Consider the following 27,463-nt stretch of genomic DNA (forward strand, 5'->3'; position numbering starts at 1 on the left):
ACTCACCTCCTCTTGAACTATCACTGAATAAATTGGTGGCCTGGGCCACAAATGTCTGTGTTCATGTATGTGGAGCACAACTTACCTTCTCCTGCACTGGCACTGAGGAAATGGGAGGCCAAGGCCACAAAGGAGGAATAAAATGGTTCATATATGTCCTCATGCTGCAGAATGTCCTTTTCACTACAAAATAAAACATTTATAATTATTTTTGAAATTATTTATTTATTGATATAATTACATGGCACTATAGCATGTATTTATTCTGCTAGACATGATATTTTTTGCCTGAAAAAAATAAAATGCAGACCCACAAAGTAAATGGCAATATAGTACTGAATATATACAGATGGTAAACATCTGGACAAAAAAGTTCTTACTTTTTGTTGAACAGTACTGTATGCACAAATTAAAAGTAAGTTTTACAGTACAATTTACTATAAACAATTATCTGGGGCCCCGAGTGGTCTAAAGCGCTCTGCTACGGATCACTGCCATCTCACCTGTCTGTGTGGGTTCGAGTCTAGGATTCGGCTAACGTGGGTATGTGAGAAAGCTTGCCAGTAGCTTCTCGTGGGTCAGTGATTCTTTCTGGGGTTTTCCCGGGTTCTTCCTCCACCATTAATACTGGCCGCCATGCACAGCCTATCATGTGCTGAAATATGGTGTTAAACCCCACAACAACAATAAACAATTTTCCCAAATTTAGGTGAAAACTGGTGGAGAGTTAGACACTCCAAAATTATAAATCTGCATTACCTCCATGAGCTGTTGAGTTAGCCTCAGTTTGCTGTTATGTATGACAACACTGCACAATGAGATGCATATCCATTAATGCGCATGTGTGTGATTTGGATTTTAAACATAGCTTTAACAATTTTTCATTCATATTGCTCCGATGTATGCAGTGTGGCAGTTTATAGTGATGTCTTGCACTGGGGCATCATGCAACAGACATGTAGCATGATGTCCCACCCAGTCACATTATCCTGACATCTTGCATACCAATCCTAACACTAACCTCTTAATGCTGAGCGCCAAGGGAGGTAGCTGTTAGTACCATTTAAGTCTTTGGTATGACTCGACTGCGTATGGAACCCATGACCTCCCGCATACCCATTAACCGATTCAGCCCCGATCCCGTCTGTAGGCGTGATGAGGCTGTACCCTACTTCAAAGCCCTGCAGCATCGAGGCCATTTAAGATAGACCAACGTGGGTGGTATTAAAAAAAAGCAGACAGATATAGCTCTAAAATGGTAGCAAATAATCTGGAAGTTCTAGTTGCACTACAAAATACAGAGAGAAAAAGCTCATTTTTTGGACCCGGTTTTTTTTCACCCAAAATTCGCTCGAGATCGGAATGCGATTTTGTGTCCGGATTTTAGACCTTTTGGCCTCAGATCTAAGGCATACCGGTCTTAACTGAACACAGACAGGTGAACCTTTGCAAAAACTAGGATAAGGTGGGCATTTGGAATAAATTGCGGTCTCCATACGAAAATGATGGGTCTATTAAGCAAAAAAAAAAAAAAAAAAAAAAAAAAAAAAGAACTCCAACTTTTACCCTTCTGCTCATGCGCAAGCAAAATAACCAATGGAAATTGATGTTTCTAATACAACTAGGCATTATTCTCATGGATAATCTGTTGAAAACCGCTGTATTACGATGTGTTCAGAAATAGCACCCCAAATCTCGTTCCTACGCACATTTCAGACAAAAATGACAAAAACCTCTGGGGCCGAATGAGTTAATGTAAAGGTGTATTTATGGCACAGTATTTTCAAGTGAAAAAAAGTTTTTTTTAACAGCACATCTAACAAAAACCCATATTACTGATAAAAAAGGGAACAAATCTGGATGAACAAACTATGTCAAATTAGGAAGCTTGTTACAAGAGATCAAAGGATCTTACAAAAGGAAACAAAATGTGATGATGTTAAATGAAAGCAGGTACAGAAAAAGGGCAGAATGTTTGAAAAATTACTTGTTATCTTTCATAAAGTACAGAAATAAAATAGGAATGCACATATCCTAGCTCTACAACAATTCCTACTGGAGTGCTAAAAGTAAAAAATATCAAGCACAACACAGCAAAAGATTTTACAAGCACAACAAGTTGTTTTTCACTACTTTTTTCTTTTACTTTTTAGACATCACTGGCTGTGACAGAGAACAATCCAATGACAAACTGACCCTCAACAAATAGGAAATTACCATACCCTGATAGGTTCCAGAGATAATTTACCAGCAGAGATGTTTAAACTAAAGACACTTGGACTGGCTAATAGTGATACATGCACGTGTAATTCTGTGCTATAATTGCACTATGTTATACCTTCACATTTTCACCTATGAACACAAGGCATACCTGCTATATGCTAGTACATGTACTTTCAAGGCATACCTACTATATGCTAGTACATGTACTTTCAAGGCATACCTGCTATATGCTAGTACATGTACTTTCAAGGCATACCTGTTATATGCTAATACATGTACTTTCAAGGCATACTTGCTATATGCTAATACATGTACTTTCAAGGCATACCTGCTATATGCTAATACATGTACTTTCAAGTTTAGGCTGGATAAAAAATTCTTGTGACAATTTTGAAGAAAAAAAATTCTGATACAAATTCCACTAGAAACTGCTGTTAATTTAAAACATGCATAGAGTTGTGTTACATGTAAATTGTTGAGTCTACGAATCCTAATGATTATAATTGATTGTGAGGTAATTAGTTGATAAATCATCCAACAAGAAAAGCATGTCAAGTTGTGTGAGAAGGAATTTCCAGCTTGCATATTATAGAACAAATTATAACTGAAAAGGTTATCATTAACTCCTTGTGCATTTCCAAACACTGCTATTAAATTGTCTTTCTATGTTCCATTAAAATACATGTATCATTTTAATTATGGGTAAAGAAAATCCCAAATATCTTAAAGTCATTGATCACAAAATATTTCTTGATGTTTTTGTTTCATTGGTAACTGCTGACTTAAAAAAAGCATGAATAAAAGTTGTCTTGATTGTGGTGAAGCTATAGTATGTTATGAAATGTGTCATAAATTCAATCTGTTAATTAAGTTTTAGTTGGAAGCAAATTATGTATGGTTTTTATTACTGTGTGCAAATTATACAACAGCAGATGTTGTGTAAACCAAGAAGCAGAAATCAAACTCGGTATTCATGTTAGCATACTAGTGTGTAGTGTAGTCTTTTGTAACATTGCTAAATATTTGCAGTTAACAATTCCAATATGAAGAAAATTATTAAACTATAGAATGAAGACCATTTCTGAATGATAACGCCCAGAAAAGAACCTAATAGTCTTTGTACAGCCCAGAGATGTGTTTGTAAATAAATATTTGCATGCAATTTCATTCCAACTTTTATATAAGCTTAATATCAGATGTAGATTCAAAACAGCATGTACTTCTGTGTGTTTCTGTGTTTGCAGTTAAGACAGATGCTCATAAAGGTAATAATCAGTGAATTTCTTCCAAATTTACACAGGGTTATGACACCAATCAGGCAAAAGATCAATCCTTCTATCTGAATTTAAGGGAAATCGCCAAGTAGTGCAGCAGAAGCAGCACTGAAATTCGAATTATTCACAAAATATATCTAGATGAATGCATGTGAAAATCACATGTTGCAACCAACAGAAATAATCACTCCACAAATCCTATAGTCTAATACCTTTATTTGACTGCTTAAATGAACTTCACTATTGGTAAATGCAAAGTCACTGGCACTCAGTCTCACAATTCTAAATACTTTCAGTGCTCAAAAAATGACATCCCAATACATGGTCCCTCTAATTTAAGTGTGGGCCCATCCTATATTTAAAGTGAGGTTGAGAAAAAAATAATTTGCCCAGGAACATACATGCCATAACACAGTGCAATCTAAATCTGATTACCACTGTCCTACGTGAAATTGAGATCCGATGTTATTCATATGAAAGCTTTGCTAAAAATATGATTTTGTACTCCCAAATCCACTGACATAGTCATGTTTCAAGAAAACACAATTTTCAGTAATCTTAAAATAAATAAAAAATAAAAACACAACAAAAAAAAAACCTTTCAGTCTATGCCTGCTACATGTAGTATGTATAAACAGTAATCTGCAATGATTGGAACTGACACAAAACTACCCCTTGGGCAGTTTAAATAGCAGCAATTATAGGAAAAGAGGTCAGTTATAAAATTAATGTTTCACATTAACTGGCTGACAATACTAAGTGAAATGTGTTTTAGGTTGCAGTGGGTGAAACCATTTTGCTAATTTGCATAGGATCAGCAAGTGGAACAACTCATTATAGTTAAATCAAAGAGATGATAGATGCGTGTACAAGAACAAAAGCTATTACATATTATTGCCTTGAATGAAAATGTTTAAGCCGCTATGTATTATATTTGTCACAAGTTTGTGAACCATGGCAACATTTCCTTGCTGTCAGATTTTACTGCATATAAAGAATGCAAAGCATGATCAATTCAGTTATGGGAGTAGTGTTCAAGTGTAATTCATTTTCATCAAATTTATATTCAAATTGTAACTAGTGCCAATATTAAAAAAAAGGGGAAATTCTGGGCTTGTAGAAATTAGAGTTCGGCTTACCTGTCAATTTTTTAAAAGAGAAGTAGGGAGAATGACAAATAATATATCGAGATTTGGACCTAAAATGGGGAGGTTTATATGCTGCATTTTTTTAAGCACCAGTTTCAATAAACATTGACAGAACTTCCATGTCCAAAAAGGGTGAAATTCTCAAAGAACATACCAGAGACACCTGCAGAAACATGGGGGGGGGGGGGGGGCACACTTAGAAATCAGCCATGAAATTTGATGGACATAGGCCAAAAAATATTTAAAGGTGAAATTGGGGGAGGCAACTATTTCCCCCACCCCCCTGCCCCAATGTGCGACTGCTCATGGGATGCACCATTTTTTCCTGTGACACGCCTTATTTTCCTCCAAGACAAGCCACCCATTTCATATTCTGGTCAGCTGTGGCTGAACTGCATAATAGCTAAAACTTAGACTTAAGTACACAAGCACAAGGCCAGTGTGACTAATTAACAGTTAATTCTTATCATTGCATTTATCTTGTGAAAACGATCACCCTTCGGACATACTTTCAAGAAACCACGTTCTACAGTGTGTGTGTATAAGCACCAGCAATTGATTGGCATATAAACAATGCCCTATTTTGCTGTAACTTACAATGCCTAGAACTTCATTTTAACAGTTCAAAATCTGCAGTTACCATATGTGTGGCAACTGTTTTTCCCATGTTTAAAACCCCACCTTATTTCCTTAGATTTAACTCTAAAAGCATGTAACACTGTTTACTAAAAAAAATATTTACTCTGAACTAGAATTAGTTCTTTGGAGGCACATATACTTTGTGGTACATTTGTTTTATTCCTTCTTTTAATATAATTATGGTAATTCAAATTTATATATATGGTAGAGAAAAGCCAGGTGTTTACTCGCCAAGTTTCTTTGGCAGAAAGGGAGATGTGATTTTGTTTGCAGAAAAAATTACACAGCATTCAAAGAGATTATTCGTGGGATTGAAGCTTACTGGTGCCAATTTAATTTTTTTGTATCTTTTTTTTTACTATAGTACTGTTGTAAGTTTTTTTTAAAAATCAGAAATTTACATAAATTATGTTTAATCTTAGCATTCTATTTACTGAAGAAAAAAACACTTTGTAGTGTGATATTAATTATTTTGTCACAACTGTATTCACATGTGATATAATAGAACATGGCATCTGTGGATTGCATAAGATATATATATTTACGTTTTTTCCCTCTGTGAAATGAAAATTGACAGACATAATGTAATAATCAAGAGTTCTCTGTGAAAAATCGGGATATATTATGAGATCTGGAGGTAGCTGTGGAAAAATAATTAATCATGAGGTTTTCTGCCCGGCTTGAGAGTTGACAGATACAAACTGTCCAGACTTGTGGAATTTCAGTCAGGGCTTTGAGTTTATTTAAGACACCAGCCTAATACCTGTGCCTAAAAAAAAAATCTTTGAGCACTGCTTTTTTTAAAAACAAAGGAATATGCTATGCCTCAAAATTCTATACACTTCTGTTTTAACAAAATATATCACACAAAAAACAAAACAAATGAAGAAAAATCTGTACAACTAGTTTCACACTTAAGTGTAAGCTTCTTCAGGCAAAAAATATGCTAAAAACACAATTTCTTTTTTCTGTAGTCCGATACATCAGCTTCTAAACCAATGATGGGAAACCAGTCTTGTTGTGTGTTATCTTTCTGGTAGTTGGACACCACTAAAAACAAACTTACTGATACTTTATGTTTATCTGAGTTTATATCATTACGACTGATGAGTTCATTAATTTCGGAATTTTGTTTATTCATTACCATACATATATGTTGCGACTGTTTGATTCTTTATACTTGCCATATTCCAATAAGCTAAAACAACAGTGACGTGTTCTACAGCGAGTGCCCATTTCTTCATCTACTTAAAAACAAGAAACCGTACCACTAAATCATAAACGTTCATTGTGTCAAGTCATTGATAAAAAATACTGCTACCAATATTGGACAAACAATATGGAGGCACTAATCTAATTTCTTTAAGGGTTCATCCTGAGGGGCTAGCAGCCTGAACTGTAATTACTTGATCAGATAAGCAAACATGTGGATTTGTGTATATTTTGAATCATCCAACACCAATTACTAACAAATTTTATAGAGAATTTGCTGGCACCTGAGGTAACTAATGGGGTAATTTAAGTATCAAATTTTTGTTGCTGGAAAATATTAAAAAATTTCCACTACAATTTTTAACATGAAAATGATTTAATAATACTTTTGGGGCTGCTGACCAGTCTTTCACTTTGGGGAAAAATGGTTACCCAACATTTATTCTGGGTTATTCCAGGCTCCAGGATATGAATTTTTCTGACCCTACTCAGGTTTAAAAGCTTAAAATTTAATTCTTTCATATTTTTTTATGCAGTTAAAACTACATTTCTGCATACATTACGTAAATACCCTGCTTAACAAGAGCTCTGCATTATTAAATTATTAAATTAGGAAATTCATTCATCTACTGAATCTGCTTCTGTAAAAATGATAACAAGTGGCCCTGGACAACTTACTGGTTTAAATGTCTACTTTACAAGTACATGTAATGTCTGAGTTTAATTTAGTAAAAGTCATGCAGGTCATGTATGTGTTCCACATTGATTATTTAAGTAATGGGTGTCATTTTTTTAGAATTTTATTCTACAGCCTTTTAAACGATAATCCTTCACTTTATATGGATCATCATTGATCCATATTCCTTTGGAAGGATATAATGTACACACCCAGGGAAGTACCTATGGCACAATCAATGCTAAAGTGGTTAGACTTTTTTGTAGCTATGTGCAAGCAAGGAGGGGATAATTCTAATATGTTTTTTAAAATTAACGTTAGGTCCAGAGCTCTGAATAGGTCTCTTTTTGCACCATACCCTGTGTTAAAGTGATAATGTCTTGCAAGGAATTATTGTTTTTTATGTCAAGTAAAGAAAACAAAGTTTGTGCATTTGGCATTATTTTAATTTTATCACGTGTTTTAAGGCAAGTAATGATGCAACAAAATATTCAGATTGCATTTTATCCTCTTATTCAGCCAAATATGCGCTCTACACATACAGTTCTAGAAAGAGCAACAATTTTACTACTTTATATATTTAATTTTTTTAGCAGATGCATGTTGCCTGAAATTGAGTTTTGAATTAAGTGGGTTAGACATGTAATCAAAACCGCATGATCCACTGCCAGTATGACGGAAGTAGTAACAATATTTAGTGATATCATTCTCAAGGCTCGAAAATATGTTAAAACTTTAAATTTACATATACGTTTTTGACCAAAATTGACAAACCATATGGCCAGTTCATAACTTTTCAAACAGTAGATAGAAAATTTTAATAAGACTGATCAATTGCTAATGAACTTGATTGCTACATTGGTGATTTTCAGCACCAACCTACAATGTCATATATATGACTTAACCCTTCGCCATCTTGACAAAGTGTCATTAAGTATAATCTCAATTTGTTTATTTGCTACTCAGTGTTTAGGAACATACATCCATGAAATTAAAACAATGGATAGTGATGCACATTTTTCAGTTTTGATTCACCAGGATTGTCTTTATATTTTGGAGTAAATCAAAGTGATGTGAATCCTAATTCACATGCAGAGGCAATTTAATCTGATTACCCTACGTAGGAAATTTTTTGTTTTAAATGTCCTATTTTATTTTGCTCAAATAAATTCATTAATACCCTAACAATTATTTCGTTTTAAGGTATTATTACAAAAATGCTACCACTTTTTAAATGTTTGCAAATTCCTGTTTCTTGACAAAAAAACTTATTTCCAAAAGTCAAAAATTATTTTTTGATTTCAAGTTTTGAACAGCTCCTGATATAATATCCTAGGGTTTATGTAGGGGGAAAAAGTATAAATATGTAATAATGAGAAAATGATAAATCCAAAGAAGTTGCTGTTGCTTTTGGATTTAATGCCATTTTTCAGCACAAGATAGGCTATACATGGCAGCAAGCATAAATGAAAGAACCCAGGAAAACCCCGGAAAGAACCACCAGCCAATGAGAAGCTACTGGAAAGCTTTCTCACATAACCACATTGGCCTAATCTGTGACTCGAACCCATGCAGAGGTGAAATCGCAGTGATCTGTAATGGTGAGTGTTTTGGACCACTCTGCCACTCTAGGCCCCACCAAAGAAGTTAATGTTATAGCTTGAAAATGCATTTTTCAAAATACCTTGTGCATAGATAATTTTGGGACGAAATCAATCTACTGGTGAGATCTAGTACAATCCAGATTTGAATGTTGCATGCTGTGATGACATAATGAAAGGTACGTATGTTGTTAAACAAATTTCGTATTTCCCTATATTGTGACGATTACCTGATTTAGTAACTAACCACCATAGTAAAAGTTCATAACGATCGATAATTTTTGTATGGAAGTTTTTTATAACAGCTATTGCGAAGAGCATTCAATAATCAGGATTGAAGAGACTTCGAGAAAAAAAAGCATTACATTTTAAAAGATATATTTATATTTAACTTAAGATGAATAACTGTACATGCATGACCTACATGACTTTTACTGTATCAACTGTCAATGCTCGTTTTGAATGTCAAAGAGGCACAGGAGTCTGACGTTTCATCAATAAAGTACGGCGAAATCCCTCACAATATGAAATCCCCTTATCGGTGATGTGATGTGATTTTGATTTTTAACGTAGCTTTAACAATTTTTCAGTCATATCGTTACGATGTCTGTAATGTGGCAGTTTATAGTGATGTCTAGCACTGGGGCATCATGCTGCGGACATGTAGCATGATGTCCCACCCAGTCACATTATCCTGACACAAGGCCGACCAGTCCTAACACTAACCTCTTAATGCTGAGCGCCAAGCGAGGCAGCTGTTAGTACCATTTTTTAAGTCTCTGGTATGACTTGGCCGGGGATCCAACCCACGACCTCCCGCATCCGAGGCGGACGCTCTAACCACTAGGCTACCGGAGCGGTCCCCCTTATCGGTAATATAAATAAACACAAGGAGTGCAAGCGTGACCACAACCCTTCGCTCGATTCGACCTTTTCTCACGCGTCTTTTCTCACTTCAGAATCGCAAGAAGACTGAAAAACTACACATATACATTCTAAAGACAGTAACGTACCAACGCATATCTCTTAAATGACCATGTCCTGAATGCAATCCGGCAAATTAACCTTTGTTTTCACCACTTTGGTAAAAATCCCTTTGTGAAAGAAAAAGCAGTGCTCAAAGATTTTTTTTAGGCACAGGTATTAGGCTGGTGTCTTAAATAAACTCAAAATTGAAATCCCTCTGTGAAAGAGGCAAAATACTTCAATTTTGTAATCAAATTTTCATCATATAAACTATTGCACACAATAATACTCCAAACAATAAACGGTATTTCTAATCCACAACAGAATGAAAATGGTATTTATAATCTGTGATATTATGAAAACAACTACGTCAATTGCGGAAAAAAAGTGGGCAAAGTTGTCGAAAACACAGTTGGGTTCCACACATTAATTTGTGTAACTTATTGCTTGATGGAATCAATGTATAACGGATATAATACCTTGAAATTATGGCTTCACAGAATTCTGTAACAACAGATTTGCTGAAGGACGAGTAGGATGCCGATAAAAGGGGTTTGACGCTTGTCGACCATGTTAACCCTGGACTCGTCGCCATCTTCATTACATTACGAGAATTTTCGAGATCTCCAGTTTGGTACAATCGAAAAAACATCCGAAACATCAAAACCTGGACTTGGCCACAATAACAGTAACTTTCCGATTGTCAATAATAATAATAATAATAATGAGGACTTTGTATAGCGCATAATCTTTAGAAGCTCTAAACGCTTTACAACATTAGACAACGCCTTTAAGATTAAAAACATATAATGATATGATTACAAAAACAAACACCATGAAATTAGAAAACATTAAAAAAAAACATATTGAGAATATTTAAGGTAGGAAACATTATTAGGTCTTTAAGTTTGTTCTTGCAGTCGAAATAAGTGAGTTTTGAGAGCCCTCTAGACACGAAGTTCAGTGGGCAATTCATTCCACGTTGCTGGGCCCTGGTATGCAAAAGAACACTGTCCATATGAATTTGTTTTCATAGTGGGAATAATGAAAATACGAGTGTCAGAAGAGGAGCGTAAGTATCTTACTGGTGTATACACATGAGTGAGTTCGGATAGGTATGTTGGACTGGAGACCGTCAGTGCAACGTAGCACAGAGAACACATTTTGTGTTTGATTCTGGATCGAATGGATAGCCAGGGTAGGTACAGAGCTTTGAAAGGTATGCTATGATCGTGGTACTCTACGGATGATCTGAGCAGCTGTGTTTTGAACTTTTTAAAGTTTCTGGAGTAGCTATTGACACAAACCAGACAGAATTGAGATACAATAGTCCAGTCTTGAAAGTACTAAGGAACACAAGTAATTTAGTGGCATCAACGGAAAGATAATTGCGAATGGAGCTGATGTGTCTCAGCTCAAGATATGCAGCCTTGCATATGTTACGACGTGTTGGTGCAATGAGAGTACCGTCGAGAGCAAGACCTATGTTTCGTACTGACAGTGAATTTAATGTTGGTGTTGCTGATATTTATTGTTTGATGTAAAGGATGTGAATGAGAAAGTCTTTGTGTTATATGATCAAAATTAAGATAACCTCCGACAGCTCGTATTATTTGAAGAGTTAAAAATTGCATCCATTGTGATGTCATAACCTTTCTTGATGAGCAAAAAGTTATAAAGTTTAATTTGTCAATAAGTCTTTCTCTCAAAATTCCTTTTGGTAAAAACTGCGTCAAAACGTCATATGAGTTCTTAGAACTCTCAATCTGGCACAACATTTATAAATCAAACTTCTGATAAGACTGGTCAGAAATCCTTATCTCTTTCGACGCGGACTTATTGTAATAAGAAATGGCGCGCTATTTATGATTGCTAAGGTTGAAAAATATGCAATATAATAAGCAACATAATAAATGCAGAGCTATTCCAAATACTCTTATTTCCAAGAGGCCAAGTTTACGGTTTGATATTGAAAGCAATACATAGGTGGTGGGTCAAATATGATTTTATTATCGAGAATTATGAACCATTCATTTCGAAAGGTTCTATACTACTTGCGTTGCTTCTGCCAGGACTCTCCTTATTAAAATATTAAGGGACACACGAACTTCGCATTCTTTTTTTATCAGGTACATTGTCTTTATATGAGAAGTCTTCTTTAAGTGAAAGTGTTCTTATTCAATTAGTTAAGCGCGGCTGCGTTAATGTTCCTATACATTTTGTATATTTGGCATCAGATTTAGTCTCAGGACCAGTGATATAATTACTGTGGTCCTGGTACTCGACTTGATATCAGGCTTGATAACCAGAATCAACCAAAACCAGGTGAATATCCAGTAAATGCTATTGATAAAGCGTGTCACGCTCATGATGTAGCTTATAAAAGTAAAAACCTACAAGATAGACATATTGCAGATGTAAAATTAATTCATGCGTTAAATTCCATAAAAAATAAATCTTTCAAAGAATCATTAGCTAATTGGTTGGTGAAATCTGCGATGAAAGGTAAGCTTGTATTAGTTGCTAGTAATTAATCAACCGATTATTATCATAATGGAGTAGATTTATTATAGCCCAAGAGTATACTGGAAAGGTAGAGCAGCAATTAGTAAACTCGCCGAAACAGCAGGTATTGAACGTTCTACTGCTGAACATGGTTAGCACGACAGGCAATATGGCAAATTTATTTACCACTGCCTAAAACAATTCAGTATGCACATTTTGATGCCAGCGTTCCTAATGAAGTTCATCAGGCTGATATTTTATTTTTACCACAGGATATTATCAAAATTGGAAGATGTCATGTAACATAGAAATACGCGTTAACTGTCATTGATGTTGCATGTAGATATAAATAAACAGAGCCGCTACTAATTAAAACAGCAACTGAAGTAGCTTCTGCGTTTGAACGAATTTATTGACGTGGTGGTCTACGATGGCCACAGCTGCTACAAGTTGATCCTGCCAAAGAATTTCAGGGTGCATTATCATCGTTGATGAAGCAACAAACGTCAAAATACGACGAGGACATACGGCAATCCATCGTGATCAGGCAATTGTTGAACGATTTAATCGAACGCTTGCTGAGAGATTGTTTGGATATCAGTATGCGAAGGAAATAATTCAAGACAAAAGATCTCGCAACTGGGTTGCAAGATTACCAAGTGTGGTAAATGCATTAAGTAATGAAATTACTCGAACAACTGCCATGAAACCAATGAATGCAATTACAAAAAAAACATATCACGACGTAATTTTTCAAAAAAAACAATATTGGGTAATGTTACTGTAAGATATTTATATGAACCCGGTGAACTTGAAGGTGGTAAAAAAAGAGCTACTGCTCTTATCTGGAGTATTACGACACATAAAATGTCCAGTGTGGTAAGATCCATGGGTAGACCTGCAATCTACAGATTAGATTCAACTGCTCCTCAACGTGGATTTACACGTGAACAATTATAAGTAATTCCTGAAGACACACAATTACCACCGAGATCACTTAACTAGCACCCCTACTTCGATTACACTCAAAACAGGTCAGCATCACATTCTCGCGGGTATGACCAAGACTATTATCTTTTCTCTCCATGGTAACGTGTCTTGGATCATTTTTTGAATATCGCCGCAATATTATACAATTACAGCTTGCACAATGATTATTATGTTGCTGCTTCAGCACTATGACAAATTCAACATTGAGATCAAAGTCGCGGTTTTTTTTTGGTCACATTGTTTATATTTAGCTAATATTTTCTTACTATATCACTGTCATCTCGACATTTATCGAGGACATCATCGGTGTTTTCTGTAGCGTCCATGACAATTCTCCGCAGCTGAGATATTCTTCTGACTCAAGGCACTGCGAGATAAACCATTTGACCATTCAACACGATCATCGACAATCCAAACTCGCGATTCAGAGTTAGTTAATCCCTGAGATGAATGAATTGCATATACCAGTGTCCACGGGGATTTATCCCCGTTCAGCGCATCCTCAACAACATTCACAGGAACCAAAACAACATCATTTAATACGAGATTCTGTTTCTAAGTCTGTCCTGGTATATCAACGTCGATATTTTGTCGTCGGGTTTCAGCTGGTCTATACCACAATAGTACACGTAGATCTGAATTTTTTTCTTTATGCAACTAAAATAACCGCTGTTGAAGTGTATCACGAACTATCTTTCTACTTGCTACTGTTAAATCATCTAGTTTACACACTTGCAGAAAGTCGTTCACGCATTTTTTCACACTGAATTTTATTCGGTTGTAGTATGATTAATTTTTTTAAATCCCTTAATTCTACATCACGAGATCTATGATCATCATTTATCTCCTCGTTTTAATCCACAAAATTCTTGAGCCACCCTTTGGAGATGGCCAAAGAAACGGTGGTGGTTGACCATGATCACCGCACATGACCACAGCTGTATTTTTTCATGATAGCAATCGAGAAACATTTTTAATGTATCTAATGATACTGCACATATCTCATCCCAAATGATGATCCTTGGAATATATTTCTCTCCCATTCTATCAGGAGTCCCTGCCTCTCCTTTCCATGCATATAAGCTATGATTTCTCTTGCAAGTCTGTGTGTAGGTGTTAAAGAAACCATACCATCCGAACTCTACCAAAATAATTCAGTAACTCGCGTTGTTTTACCAGAACTCCCCGCTCCGTGTAGATAGACCGTCTTGTGTCTGGATACTGGATCATACACAGATGCCGTATACGATAATTCTGATATCTGATTATTTTCTTAATAAATATATTTGATTTCAACATCTGCGGACTCAGAATAATTATATAACATTTCTCGTTTTGTTCTCCATTTAACCCACGATGCATCGTGAGCAGTAAATTGAGTCAGTAGTTATGTATGTTTTTCGATATAGAATGAATCCGTTTGAACTCTGACTGCAGTAGTATGGAATCTATTTAGCATCGATAATAAATTTATAGAAACACAAGCAAGCATTGAAGATCTTAAATGAGTAAATCGAGGCGACTCATCATCAATATGACCAACAATTGTACCTAATCGTGTTCCGTTAGACAAGTAGGCGTTTTCTCGACTTACAAATATATCTCTCTTTGTTGCATCGGCGATTATAAAATCATATTCAGCATCGTCTAGAATTAATCCTGCATAATGTCGTGTATGATCATTTGAGTGAATTTACCGATTATTCTTCTACCGAAATCGTTTGCAGTTCTATTAACAGAACCCTGCAGTGGTGGTAACCAAACTTCAGTCTGAGAACGGTATGATATAATTGCTTCACTTACAATCAACGATATCAATATCGCTGCATCGAGCATATATCGTAATAAAACTATTGGTGCCCACATTTTTTTTTTGAAAAGTGCCTACCCATCCAGATACAACAGATTGGATGAAGACCTTTAGCAAACTCGAATGATACAATACGAACGAAACCAGTTAGATGAAAATCAGGCAGTGGTCCATTTATCGATACTGTAGTCATTTCATTTGTGGGGTGTCCATATCTTTTAAAATATCCAGAACACTCTCCGTAATCAAGAAAACTTCCAGGATAACACGCGACCATATCAACCGAGATAACATCTTTGTAGTCATACTTAGTATTCCACAATCCACCGTGTCCGTATTCACAGCAGCTTAGCTGCACTTCTTCGAGAAATTCAAATCGTGTTGGCTTCCACGAATTTTTCTCTCATGCGAAGTGAGCAGCAACTGACGGAACGGTGAAACAATTATTTAGTTAATGTTCAGTATTCTCTGTTGAAAATTTCTGCGCAAGATTTTTCATTTCTTCACCAAGAGATTCTTTACGATATATTTCGCCGTTATGTCGTACAAATTGATCATATTTTTCATCATCGGAACTCTTAAATAGCCATACTGATACAGGATCGTTGTTACTTATTTCGTGAATAAAATCAAACATATTTCCACTCCCAGAGTTCTCTGGGGGGTAAAATCATACTGTACGATCTCGTGGAAATATTGTTACTGCGCTAGTCGACGCGTGCGCATTATGATCGATAATTTCAATTGGAGCTCCCTTCGACTTATTCTTTGATTCGTATAAGATCTCTTAGGTTCTCGGGTTTACTATTCGGATTTTTAATTTACTTCCTAACTCGGCAGCATCATTTATTGTAGCACCGGTGTCCTTAATTCATCCCATTTGTTAATTATTTTCACGTCGTAGATCTGTTAACCCATTTTCACGCATCGCGTTTGTAAGTTCTATTACTCGTTCGGCTACACAGTTCAGCTTTGAAAATTTCTTTGGCGCAATATCATTAATGTTGGGGATAAAATTTACCTGATAAATTCCATAAATAACAACTGTTATAGGATACGCTTGTTCGTAATATGGTTTATCAATACCAGTCAACATTCCTGGTTTGGAATTTTTACTTAGCACAGCGGTTTTTCCATTATGAAAAAAAAAGATCACGTTTGTTACGGATAATCCTCTAAGCGGAATCTGTTTCTGCTACCACAATAAACTTTATTCTGAAAAATATCTTTGATCGTTGAGATAATCAATAATCTTTTTCTCCCGCTCATCGTTCTTTGTAGTATCGATGCCTTTATCATCAAGTATAATTTTGAATGTCGACTATACGTGAGATGCCCCATCATCAAGAAATTCTGTTTTAGCATTCCGAATACTATTAATCAGATTATTCGTCGGATCAACCAAAGCTCGTCTCCGCAAGTCAGGGGTTCTTCTGTCAAGATGGAATCTGGATTCAGGAAATGAAGTTTTCCAAGAATAGATTGTTGATAATCTCTCAAACTCTTCCATATTATATTTTAGACAAGTATTTAAATAAAAATATTATATATACAATGACTCAAATAAGGAATCATTGCAAGTGGTTGATCATAGGGTCTTCAACTCCTTGTAAAAAATCCTGTGTAAATGAATTCTGCGGAAAAAATTTTCAAAGCGTAAGAAGAGGAAGTCTTGGTCCAAAACCGTGTTTACGGTGTGGTGTTGGAGTTAGAGGGAAAACGCATTTGTATGTGCAATTTGATGGTAAAAGATATAGAGAACTAAAGCGGTATTATGATAAAAAATATAACCCTCACAACGTTAATGATTCTGTCAAGGACAACGTCAAATACTCTGCTCTTGATAAAGTTATTAGAACCCCTGAAGATTATATGGCTAGATTTGTAAAGACAAATTACAATTTAGACAAATAATATTATATATAATGGAGCCAAAAGAATTTGTCCGACATCCTATCATCAGGAATTATGATGCATCTCGTGATGGTGTAATCAGAAATTGTCAACTAAAAAAAACAGTTGGTGCTGTTGATAATACCGGTTATCTTAGATTCAACACTGGAGGAAAGAGGTATTACTGTCACAGGTTTGTATACGAGACTTTTCACGGGGTGATCAAAAACGATGGTGTGGTCGATCATATTGACCAACAAAAACTCAATGACTCTTTAAACAAACTCCATGCTACCACACAGAGTGAGAATTCTGCACATGGTAATTCTGGGTCATGTAAAACTTTTGCAATAAGGCCAGTTAAATGCATATATATTGAGACCGGTAAAGAAATCATATTTCAGTCAATGACCAAGGCTAGTAAGTATTTGGTATCAATCCACGGGAGGTTCAATATGTAGCAGATCAAATAACCATTTTGGCTTTTTCACAGAAGTATGAACAATGAATTTCATTTGAATATCTCCCGTCTGTATTAGATACGGACACCATCCTTGACAATATCAACTGAGATAATAACTCTGCCGCGGATATGTAATGTGGTTTATACAGTTATCGTCGTTCTCTTGACATTATCAACTGAGATAGATTTCTCGATATTTGTAAATAAATATTTTTTGTGGTTAATTCTCTTCTCGGAAGTTTCTTGGGTTAGGTGTTCCTAAAGTCACAAAATCAAATGGTTGGAAAACAAAACATTTGATAAAACAAGTATTACTGTAATGTTAAGTCGACAAACACGGAAGTAAATAACTACGGTCTTTAGAGAGCGGTTGGTATTGTATTTCAAGGAAGTATCTACATGAAGCGCTGACAGTTATCTCCGTTGATTTTTATCAGGGACTGTCAGTAAAGATAAATGATGTTTTGTTTTCAGAAACAATATTTTACTGAATCCGTCAGAGTTCGTGCTTAATGTATATTTTTTTGCGATTATAATTAAGAAAAAATAAAAATGCAAACAGCAAACAAACCACGCCCATCACGTGAGCTATATCTGGAGTTCCAGGTATCGGTTACCTTATATAATATAGAACTCGTTTTATTATTGGGGTTATTCTACCGATTGCTCGAGACTCAACAAACACACCTTCCCACTATGTCACCACGTGATGGGTGCCTTTTTGCACTCTCCCGGTGGTGATTTTGGAGGAGGGTATGCAAAAGTATGTTGAGGGTAGAGAATGACTCCCGTGTATGTACTGCGCCGTTCCCTTTAGAAATCTAAAGAATTGCAAAATCTATATGTACTGTGCCGTCCAAAGAATTAAGTTTGTATATACTGTAAATACAATGCTGTAAATATGCTGCTATATATATTATGCCGTCCTTAAAATTATATATATTTGACACGTCTTTAAAATTTTATATACCTGAAATATGCTATATGTATTGTGGCGCCCCCAAAAATAAACCGTAGCGTGAAATGAGCTCTAATTCTCGCTGAAGGGTACCCTACAAGGACATTCAGAAAGAATGTCGGCCAAAAGAAACGGTCTTAGGGTGTCGAGAAGACCATAAGAAAGGTCTCAAAAAAAGACAAAAGTCTCATAAAAGGACCCTATGAAAGACAGAAAGGCCACTGAAGGGACCCCGTGAATGACAACCCTCCTCATGCTACGGTTTATTTTTTGTTTTTCTCTTAGACGTATATTTAGTGTGTAATGAATTACGAAAATATCAATGATATTATTTCTGCTATTAAAAAAATAGAAAAAGACGGCATAAATATATCTGATGAACTAAATCCTGAAAAAAACTACTTCTGATTTTGAAACATTACAAGAACGTAAATATGAAGGTGGATATAAACTACCGTCAGAATACAGATTTGTAAAACGAATTCAATGGGGGGGGGGAGTGTTCAATAGTTGGCTACATTAAAAGAAAGTGAAGTGAGGGAATTCATCCCTCTTTCTCTGTCACAATATACATTTTTTTTAGATTAGAACTGTCTCGTAAATACGATGCAAAAAAGGTAATCAATACTCGCATAAGGCAATTAAGAAAAATTAAATTATGTCAGAAACTGTCAGTGGTAATGAAAATGAAAGTTAAAGTCATTCGTGGAAGTGAAAGTGAAGGTATGTTAGATTTTAGTCTTTTTTTCCACTGATTTAAGTCGATTTGTCAGTAAAGAAAATATCCACCCCAATGATTTTATCGGGGACAAAATCAAAGGAGGAGATTACTTTTTTTTACTGTTCTAATGTGTATCACGCGTCAGTGGAATTTTTAAAGTATGTACTGTTCCCTTGACTCTATCCTTGATAGGGTGAGACAGCACTCTACGATTAAAAATCATTAAGATTGGAAATCTACGATTATAAATCCTTGGAAATCGTACATTTTTAGGATTTCACATATATATTCAGACTCAGAGTCTCTCCACGAAGGTCAAGCAAGTTGCCGGATTGGTCAGTTAGTTTGAAATATCTGCTTGATAATAGCGGATTCTGACATTGTAGATAGACTGGATTGATCGGTTCTTGCACAATCAGATATACAGGTGGGACTTGCGGTGTAAAAGTATACAGTATATGCTGTGCTTTATTTGATATGTCGGTGTTTGTCTGATAACTTCCATCAATTGCATCACAAATAAGATTGACTGCGATCGTTGAGGTTATATTTACAATACCAGGAGAAATATGACGGCCTTCACCGTTTTGATTATTGTTGTATCGGATAATACTTGGTGGCAGCGTTATTTTTCTCCATGATTCGATTATTTTTGGAAAGTTTTCTTTGATTAGATCATTGATTTTTTTAGTTCGTTGGTTGCAGGTGATGGTATCACAAATGTCGATAATTGTTGTTCGGTTATTTTATAATGATCAAGAAATATTTTTCGAAAATCAATGACGATGTAATCCTATTTTTTAATTTGTAATACTTCATCACGAATTGGCCAATTAGTAGAATTAATATCGTCCATGATGTGATTTAAATGTTGTATTGTTTCGATGATTTGTTGTTTTAGTTCATCAGAATAATATTGTGTAATACTAACAAATAAATTATTTAAATTACTAAATGCGCGTGTAAGTTCATTTTTAATTTTTTCTGACATTTCATTAATACATTCTTCGCTTATGATTACGTCGAAGCCGTCTGGGTTTTGTATAAATATTTTAACTGCTTCTTCAGGATTTGGGAGCTAATTACCAGGATAATAGAAATCCACTATCTTCGTTTTCCAATAATCTTTTTTGTATTATGTTTTAAAAAAAATATATATATATATATCATTTCTTTGGTGATAAAATTAGCCTTTTTTGGTTCTGGCGGTCCTTGGTATTCTGGAGCAACTTTAGGTCAATCTAGCATAGATCTGATCGATGACTGATATATATCAACGACGTAATCCGGTGAATTTATTTCAATAGCGGACGATAGCGTTCGTTCGTGTACTGTTATGGCTATCTTGGATTCTTTCCAAGTGATAGTTTCTATTCTACGTTGAAATTCATCATTGATCTGTTCGATTTGATATCTGCCGGTCGGTATTCCAACAGTTTGCCAATGGGAAGTTCCATTTTTAGTTTTATTTGCAAATACCAGCGAATTATTTGATTGCAGTCCACCGAATGACCTTGATCTAATATTGGGCCAACTGTAGTATACTCGCAACTGCGCCAGAGCTATCTCTGCTACTGGAGTCGCGGTTGGGAAATTAATACTGAACTTAGGGTCAGTGGAGTTTACTGTTATCATTGTGGTTTTCAGTGGGGTTGTATTTGCGACTATCTGCTCAAGTAGTTTTGTCATTATTTAAATTTTCATTTTCCAAATTGATGACTTCATTGTATATCTTAAGCATCACATCAAAATTCAGAATCTGATATTGTCGTATTGTTAATGCTTAATGATATCAGCGACGACAATTTAGAATACGCTGTTGTTACCGTGTGTAATTTTACAACACAGTCATGCAGTTCTGTCCTCGTGCACGTGGATATCTTTTTCGCGATAATATTAAAATCACCAGCGATGGTCGTCGATGATGAAACACATATTGTCACAGCTGCATTTTCTGTCACTGGTGTTAGCGCTGATAATACCACACCGGTACCAGCAGTGAGCGCGGATACCGAGTACACAATAACACTAATGAGAACTGCACGTCTTCGGTATTTTTTTTTACTTTCGTTTTATACTTGTCAATGATGGTTTTTAGCGCTGTTTGCCATTCACGTATTTGATCATATCTAAATTTCTGAACGGTTAACTCTGTTCTTAACTCTGTCCTTGACAGTAACCAATTGAGGCGTTTCAGCAACAAATTCCAGACACCATCAGTAAGATGCTGCGGTTAATTTCTTATCAGCTGCTTCCAGTATAAATGTTTCTTCATCTCCGCTATTTAACACAAAAGACACAACTCCGAAAAACTAATCGGTTGAATGACGCCAGGGATATGTAGTGTATATACTAAATTTTGCAGCGCTGAACATAGACAGTCTATACACACCAATAACTTCCGCGGTATGTTTGATAGTATTATTTTGCTGTGACCATGTTGAGAATCCCGATACACTGTGTATACTATACTGGTAATCTGTTTTGGGGGGATTTTAATCAGATTAATTTTGTTAACGATATCAGGAATTCCACTTACGATATCTTATCATGTTTTCTTAATTGTATCAATGCTCGTCTTGATATCAGAGAGTTTCACGTCAGCAGCCAAAGGGATGCCAAAGAAATTGTCTGCGAGTTCATTAAGTTTCCGAAAGTGTCTACTGAGATTTGTAAACGCACTAACGTAAACGTCGTACTCAGCTCGCAGCGTGGATAATTTACCATCTACATTATCTACATATTTCTTTTGTTGTCGCATCTTCGTCGGATGTTGGATCTCTTAGTACGACTATTTTATTTCCGTTCATGCTGGGTTCATCTGTCATTGTGTCACTGGTATTCTTCAAACAATTATCAACGCTTCTTGCAATTTCATTTCTGATAACCGCGATTGATATACTTGAGTCTATGATCTTACCGTCGCTGGTAAACACAGGGATGTTATCCGTGGTAGCACCGAGAACTACAACATTCCATTTGATATTACGCGTTTTTAAAACACCGTATTTATCCTGAAAATCAACAACTTCATCTTGGTCAACTCCAGCTAGGTTCATAATATCAGCGAGTTCATCCTTTGTCGCGTAATTTGACAGATCTATTTCGTCAAAAATCTTTTTACTCTTAGTAGTATCTTCGCGGGATCTTCCGTAAATATCTACCATTATTTTCTTCATTCTTGATCTAAATCAATGATTTCTCAAACTGTTGACTTGTATAATTGTGCACAACTTTATGAGGTGGTAATGATGGTGTCTTTGATACAGCATCGAGTACAGCAGGTGCTTCACGGCTGCATATTGGTTGATCGGTTAATGTTTGTGTTGGTAGCGTTGAGTACCAAACTCTCACTTTGTGAGGGACTTTGTGCGCAGAGACATAGTGCATAAATTTCTGCGGTGGAGCTAATCCATACGAATCGAAACAAACAATTCCACGCGGATCAATTGTGTATGCTACCCAGTGTGTTCCAGGTCCAGTGTTGTTATCGAGGTTAAGTATACCTGTTTCAGTGTTATATGGCCGCTGTGGTAATTGATCGCGCATAAAAAACACCTTTAAAGTTTTTTGTTTTTAGTTGCTTAGCAGCATCAAGTAAGTCAAAACTTAACATATGTAAAAAATACTATCGTTGCTCAACGCAGTCTTCCTGAAAGTCTCAGACCTTTTCCTCAAAAATGTTCCTCGAAGTCTTAAGCCCTGTCCCGTTGCTTTTTTAATGCCATTCTAGCAGCTGTTACAACAGCACCTAACGCGGCCGTTTTTGCAACGGCTGGAGCTTCAGCAGCTATCAGCGCTGGTATTTCCGCGAGAAGTGGAAATATACAGCCTGTTTTAGCAGTATCTTTGATGGCTCCGGCGGAAAGTTCAAGTCGTATTCCAGTCTTGGATTGTTTGCATTATTAAGATATTTAAGCTGACGTTCTTTCAACGACAACATGTTTTCACTACCTGTAATCTGATTGTGCTTTAGCGTTATTGTGGTTCCTGTTTTTTTTTTTTACTGATGCGGATTGTAGGTTTTTAATCTGACCATTAGTCAGACTGACATTAACATGATGGTATGGTGACATTTATAATTATACTGTATTTTTAAATCACATCTTTTGAACTGGTGCATCAATGACTCTCATTCGACCACCAACACCTTCAAGCAGCATTGCCTTGTCGCTGAGTATAACCACAACTATTCTAGCACCAGCAGGAATAACCGGTGGACCAGCTGATCCTGCTGTTACTCGAGCTATACGAGATCGAAAGTGTAATCAACGACAGATTGCCTGAATAAATCAAGATGGTCCAACGAGAAGTAATAATCGGATACAGTGTTGTAAAATCGCGCTGAGATAGCTGTAAACCAGTATTGATGTTTTGTATGCGTCCCATGTACGATACTAATCGATGATACGCACGTGTAACATGATTATGCTCAAAATCCAGCAGTATTTCTTCAGATGGTTCTTGATGTCTGTTTATCCTCAAAGCAACTTCAGAAACTCCAAATGGGTCAAATACCAATTGATTTCCTTCTTCTCTGTTTACTCCGTGGTTTGCCTGAAGCGGATTAAATATATGTCGTGGTGCTCACACTCCCTGTTGTGATGCTATTTGCTACGTGAACAAACCAGCGGCGTTAACAGGAGAACTATCTGTGGACATTGTAAGCCATGATATCATCGATTTACCACCTGTGTTCATAAAAGAAAGTAATCGCTGTTCTTCAGTAAGCAACGGAGTCATTACTGGCATCCACAGTGACAGTTTTGTTAGTGTTACTTTACCATCATCAGCTCCAGCAGGATGCCATATTGCACCATTCTCAGTAGGTTTTCTAACAAGTACTACTGTGTGCTTGGCGCCAAATATAACTTTTCTAACACCTCTGCAAAATCCAAACGTATGGGCCAGTGGATTCGCGCATGAAAACATTTAACATTCTTGGCGTGCAGCAAACCTCATGTTGTAATCTTCATTCATTGATGCAACATCGGTTCGAGCTGCATTCATTCTTACGTTTCTGTTTTCTGGGTGATCAGATGTGTCTTTTGCAAACATCATTGTTGGACCAACCGATCTTGGGTAGTCATTGGAGTATCTTGCAAGACCAAGTATCGTCGTGGCAACATCGACATTTTCAAGACACGATTAAATATCCTTTCCATCAATAGAGTATGTAGCTCTGTTAAATAACGCCATTATGCATTATTAACAAAGCCAACTCGATCACCAATTCCGTATGCTGTATCATCTGCTCTTGTGAGTCTGCCTTCAACTTCGATAAATGCCTCAGAAGGAAGGAAATATCTGCTTGCATCCTGAACTTGAAATTCAATTCTTCCTTGTGCGTCGGGTGTGCGCGCATCATAAGAATATTACTGATAATCACGTACAGACTCATCTTTTCTAACTGGTGCATCTACGTCAAATGCTGAGTCAGATATGCGTTTAAACATTTTATTATAATAGCGTTTTTCCAAATGGGGGGCTATCATACTTGCGGTTATATTTTTTCTTGTTCTTTTTCTGTTAAGGGTGACACATCTTGATTTATCAAGCTGCTAGTTTTTGATTTGCGGCCTGGTTTATTATTTTACTGACCTCCGCAGGCATAACCTCAGTGGATGGTTATTTTACTGGTTGTACCGTCTGCCGTCTGCGTAATAGTCGTGCTATTCTGTCTTTGATTGCCGTGAAGGCTTTACCAGCAGCACTAGCAACTACATCAGGAGCTTTTACACGAATAACGTCTATAGCTTTCATTGATAATTGTTTTGCAATCGGTCCTGCCTTTGGAGCCATCGCTCTAAATAATCCCTGAACAATATCACCAAGTCCGTCTCCGTAATATGCTTCATATACAGGTAATCGTGAGTTTACTGCTCTGATTATTACAGGTCGGCGTTTACCTTCGTGTATGATCATCTTATTTATTTTTTATTTATCTAATCATTTAGTCACTGTGGTCATCAACGAGTTCGTCAATAAGTTCCCGGTAAATGCTTATATCCATGATACCGCCTGTGAACAATCGTCGACAGATATCATCTGCTTCGTTGATTATTTCTGGAGAATTATTACCGGCTCGTTTTCCACCTATGAGAACTTCTAGTCTTTGTACGTCATCGAGGATATTGTTAGGACATGGAATAGAACCACTTCCTTGAGTAGAAAAACCGTTTCAAGTAGGTGTATCGTAAAACTCTTCTTCTGGAGATTTTGGTCGAGAAGGTTGTTGTTTTTTCTGTTGCTGCGGTAAAGAAAGTTGTAATTGTGGTTGTTGTATCCGTGAAATATATCCATCTATTGCGTTAATAAATGCAATATATCTAGTATCACTGTTTCTAGTCTGATCAACTCCATAGTGTATACGAAATATCCATTTGTACCAGTTATCACGACTTATAGCATCATCGGCATACTCGGCTATTAAAACTTTTTCTCGTTGTCTTTAGTTTCCTTTATGAAATTAATAATTTTTTTCGGTAAATTTATTGTTTATATCAACTTTAGCCCTTGCTTGTTCTGTTTCTGTTTCTGGGGTTTTTATACGATCTTTTATATCACCTATTTCAGCACGAACTTTGCCAATACCTTCAAGTATTTCTCCATCGACGGGTGGAGGTTGTGCGGCAGCTATCTCAGTTGGAAGATCTCGTAAAATGTTCGTTGCCTGTTTAGTTCTTTTTTATATCTTTGCAGTTTGCTCAGCAGTTTGTTTTAATGCTGGAAGAAGACCCTCCTCAGTAGCCATTGCAACTCTTTCAGTAACTTTTGTAACGGGTCTAAATAATTGTTCTGCACCTTCTGCAAATTCAACTTGCGATTCTTGTCACGCTTGAAGCTTTTCTTTAACAGCATCTCTTAGTTATGTATACTTTTTTTATTGCTTCTTGTCGTTCTCGCGCTAGTCTCGCAGTATAGGATTCTCCAATGTTTGACATTATTTGATATAACTTTTTTTAATCGTTATACAAGGCCTTGGAAAAGTGACACTTCAATCATACAACAGTACGCACATGACAGACGTGGCGTACCTAACTATAATTATAACCATTATGTATGTCCATCTAGGTACAATGATTATTATACATATACATCAATCAGTAATAAGTATCATGTTTTTGGAGATATTTGTTCCGACTCTCTCTCAGTCCAAAGTACAAATTCTAATTGTACATGCCAAGGTTATGAGGTCTCTCCCCCGGATTCGGGAAAAACTAATAAATCTGTCTTCATTCCTATAACGACTGAGAAAAATGTAAACTGTACATTCTTTGGTCTGAAAAAGAAAGGTTTGCAACTTATCAATATTAGTGTAAGACACAGCTTACCAAAGAACGATGAACTAAGACTAACGCTACAAATGAACCCAACCTTGCAGTAATTGGACTATGCGAAACGTTTCTAGACTGTAATGTACCTGACAGTGCTATCTCTATTAGCAACTTTTCTTTGGAAAGACGAGATCGACCACACAAGGCATAGGAGGAGGGAGTCATGTACGTTTCAAATAACTTAACATATAAGAGAAGAACAGATTTTAAAAATTCTACTATCGAATCAATATGGATCGATTTAAGTTTCCTCAATAGTAAATCAATCTATATCTGCTCAGCATACCGACCCCCAAACTCCCTCTCTTCATGGACTGACCAATTTTAACATGAGTTAGAGGCTGCTTTATCTTAAAACAATGAAGTAATTATCATGGGAGACTTTTAATATTGTCCTCCTCTCTGATACTAACACTAAATGGCTACATATGATACAACTATACGACGTTACACAGGTAATATATGCTCCAACAAGAGTAACCGCCTGTACTTCTACTCTTATCGACCACATCTATACTACCCATCCAACCAATCTCTACGAGATAAACGTACCATATTTCCCTATTAGTGATCACTATCCTATATGTGCAACTCGTAAGCAACAGAGCGCAAAGAAAAACAACTTACACTCCTACATGCAATACAGATGTTTCAAAAACTTTGCTGAAAATGAATTTCTCACCGAACTATCACAAAACATTAACACAATATATTTCCCTAACACAGACCCAGATTATGACTTGTCTATCTGGAATCACTGTTTTCTTACTATCCTAAATAAACACGCCCCCATACGCATCAAAAGAATTAAACGATCAAAACAACCAGAATGGTATACTAATGAAATCGCAGAGGCACAACGCAAACGAAACTACTACCATAAATATAAAGACTTTACAAACTATCGTTTGTGGCGAAACAAAGTCAAATCAATCATTGTAAAACACAAACGCTCCTTTTTCAAAGAAGCCATCACATCAAACTCCGATAACAGATCCATCTGGAATCACTTACGAAATCTAACTTCAACGAAACCTGCGCCTCTAG

The 27,463-nt window shown here is 36.1% G+C and overlaps 1 protein-coding gene across 3 annotated transcripts in view; it reads right to left on the reverse strand.

Moving 5' to 3' along the window:
- The window catches only part of LOC149779901 (E3 ubiquitin-protein ligase UBR4-like), a 274,868-nt gene extending 264,525 nt beyond the window's left edge, over positions 1-10,343 (reverse strand). For all 3 annotated transcript variants that reach the window (XM_089936591.1, XM_089936589.1, XM_089936590.1), the window contains exons 1-2: positions 10,219-10,343; positions 86-183 (exon numbers count right to left, since the gene is read on the reverse strand). In XM_089936591.1, coding sequence (XP_089792717.1) covers positions 86-183; positions 10,219-10,340 — 220 coding nt within the window. In that variant the 5' untranslated portion in view covers positions 10,341-10,343. The remainder of the gene's footprint in view (positions 1-85; positions 184-10,218) is intronic.
- Between the last annotated feature and the right edge of the window lie 17,120 nt (positions 10,344-27,463).

Source organism: Sinohyriopsis cumingii, chromosome 16, assembly GCF_028554795.1.
Source record: "Sinohyriopsis cumingii isolate HCF-2022 chromosome 16, ASM2855479v2, whole genome shotgun sequence".
NCBI classification, from domain to species: domain Eukaryota; kingdom Metazoa; phylum Mollusca; class Bivalvia; order Unionida; family Unionidae; genus Sinohyriopsis; species Sinohyriopsis cumingii.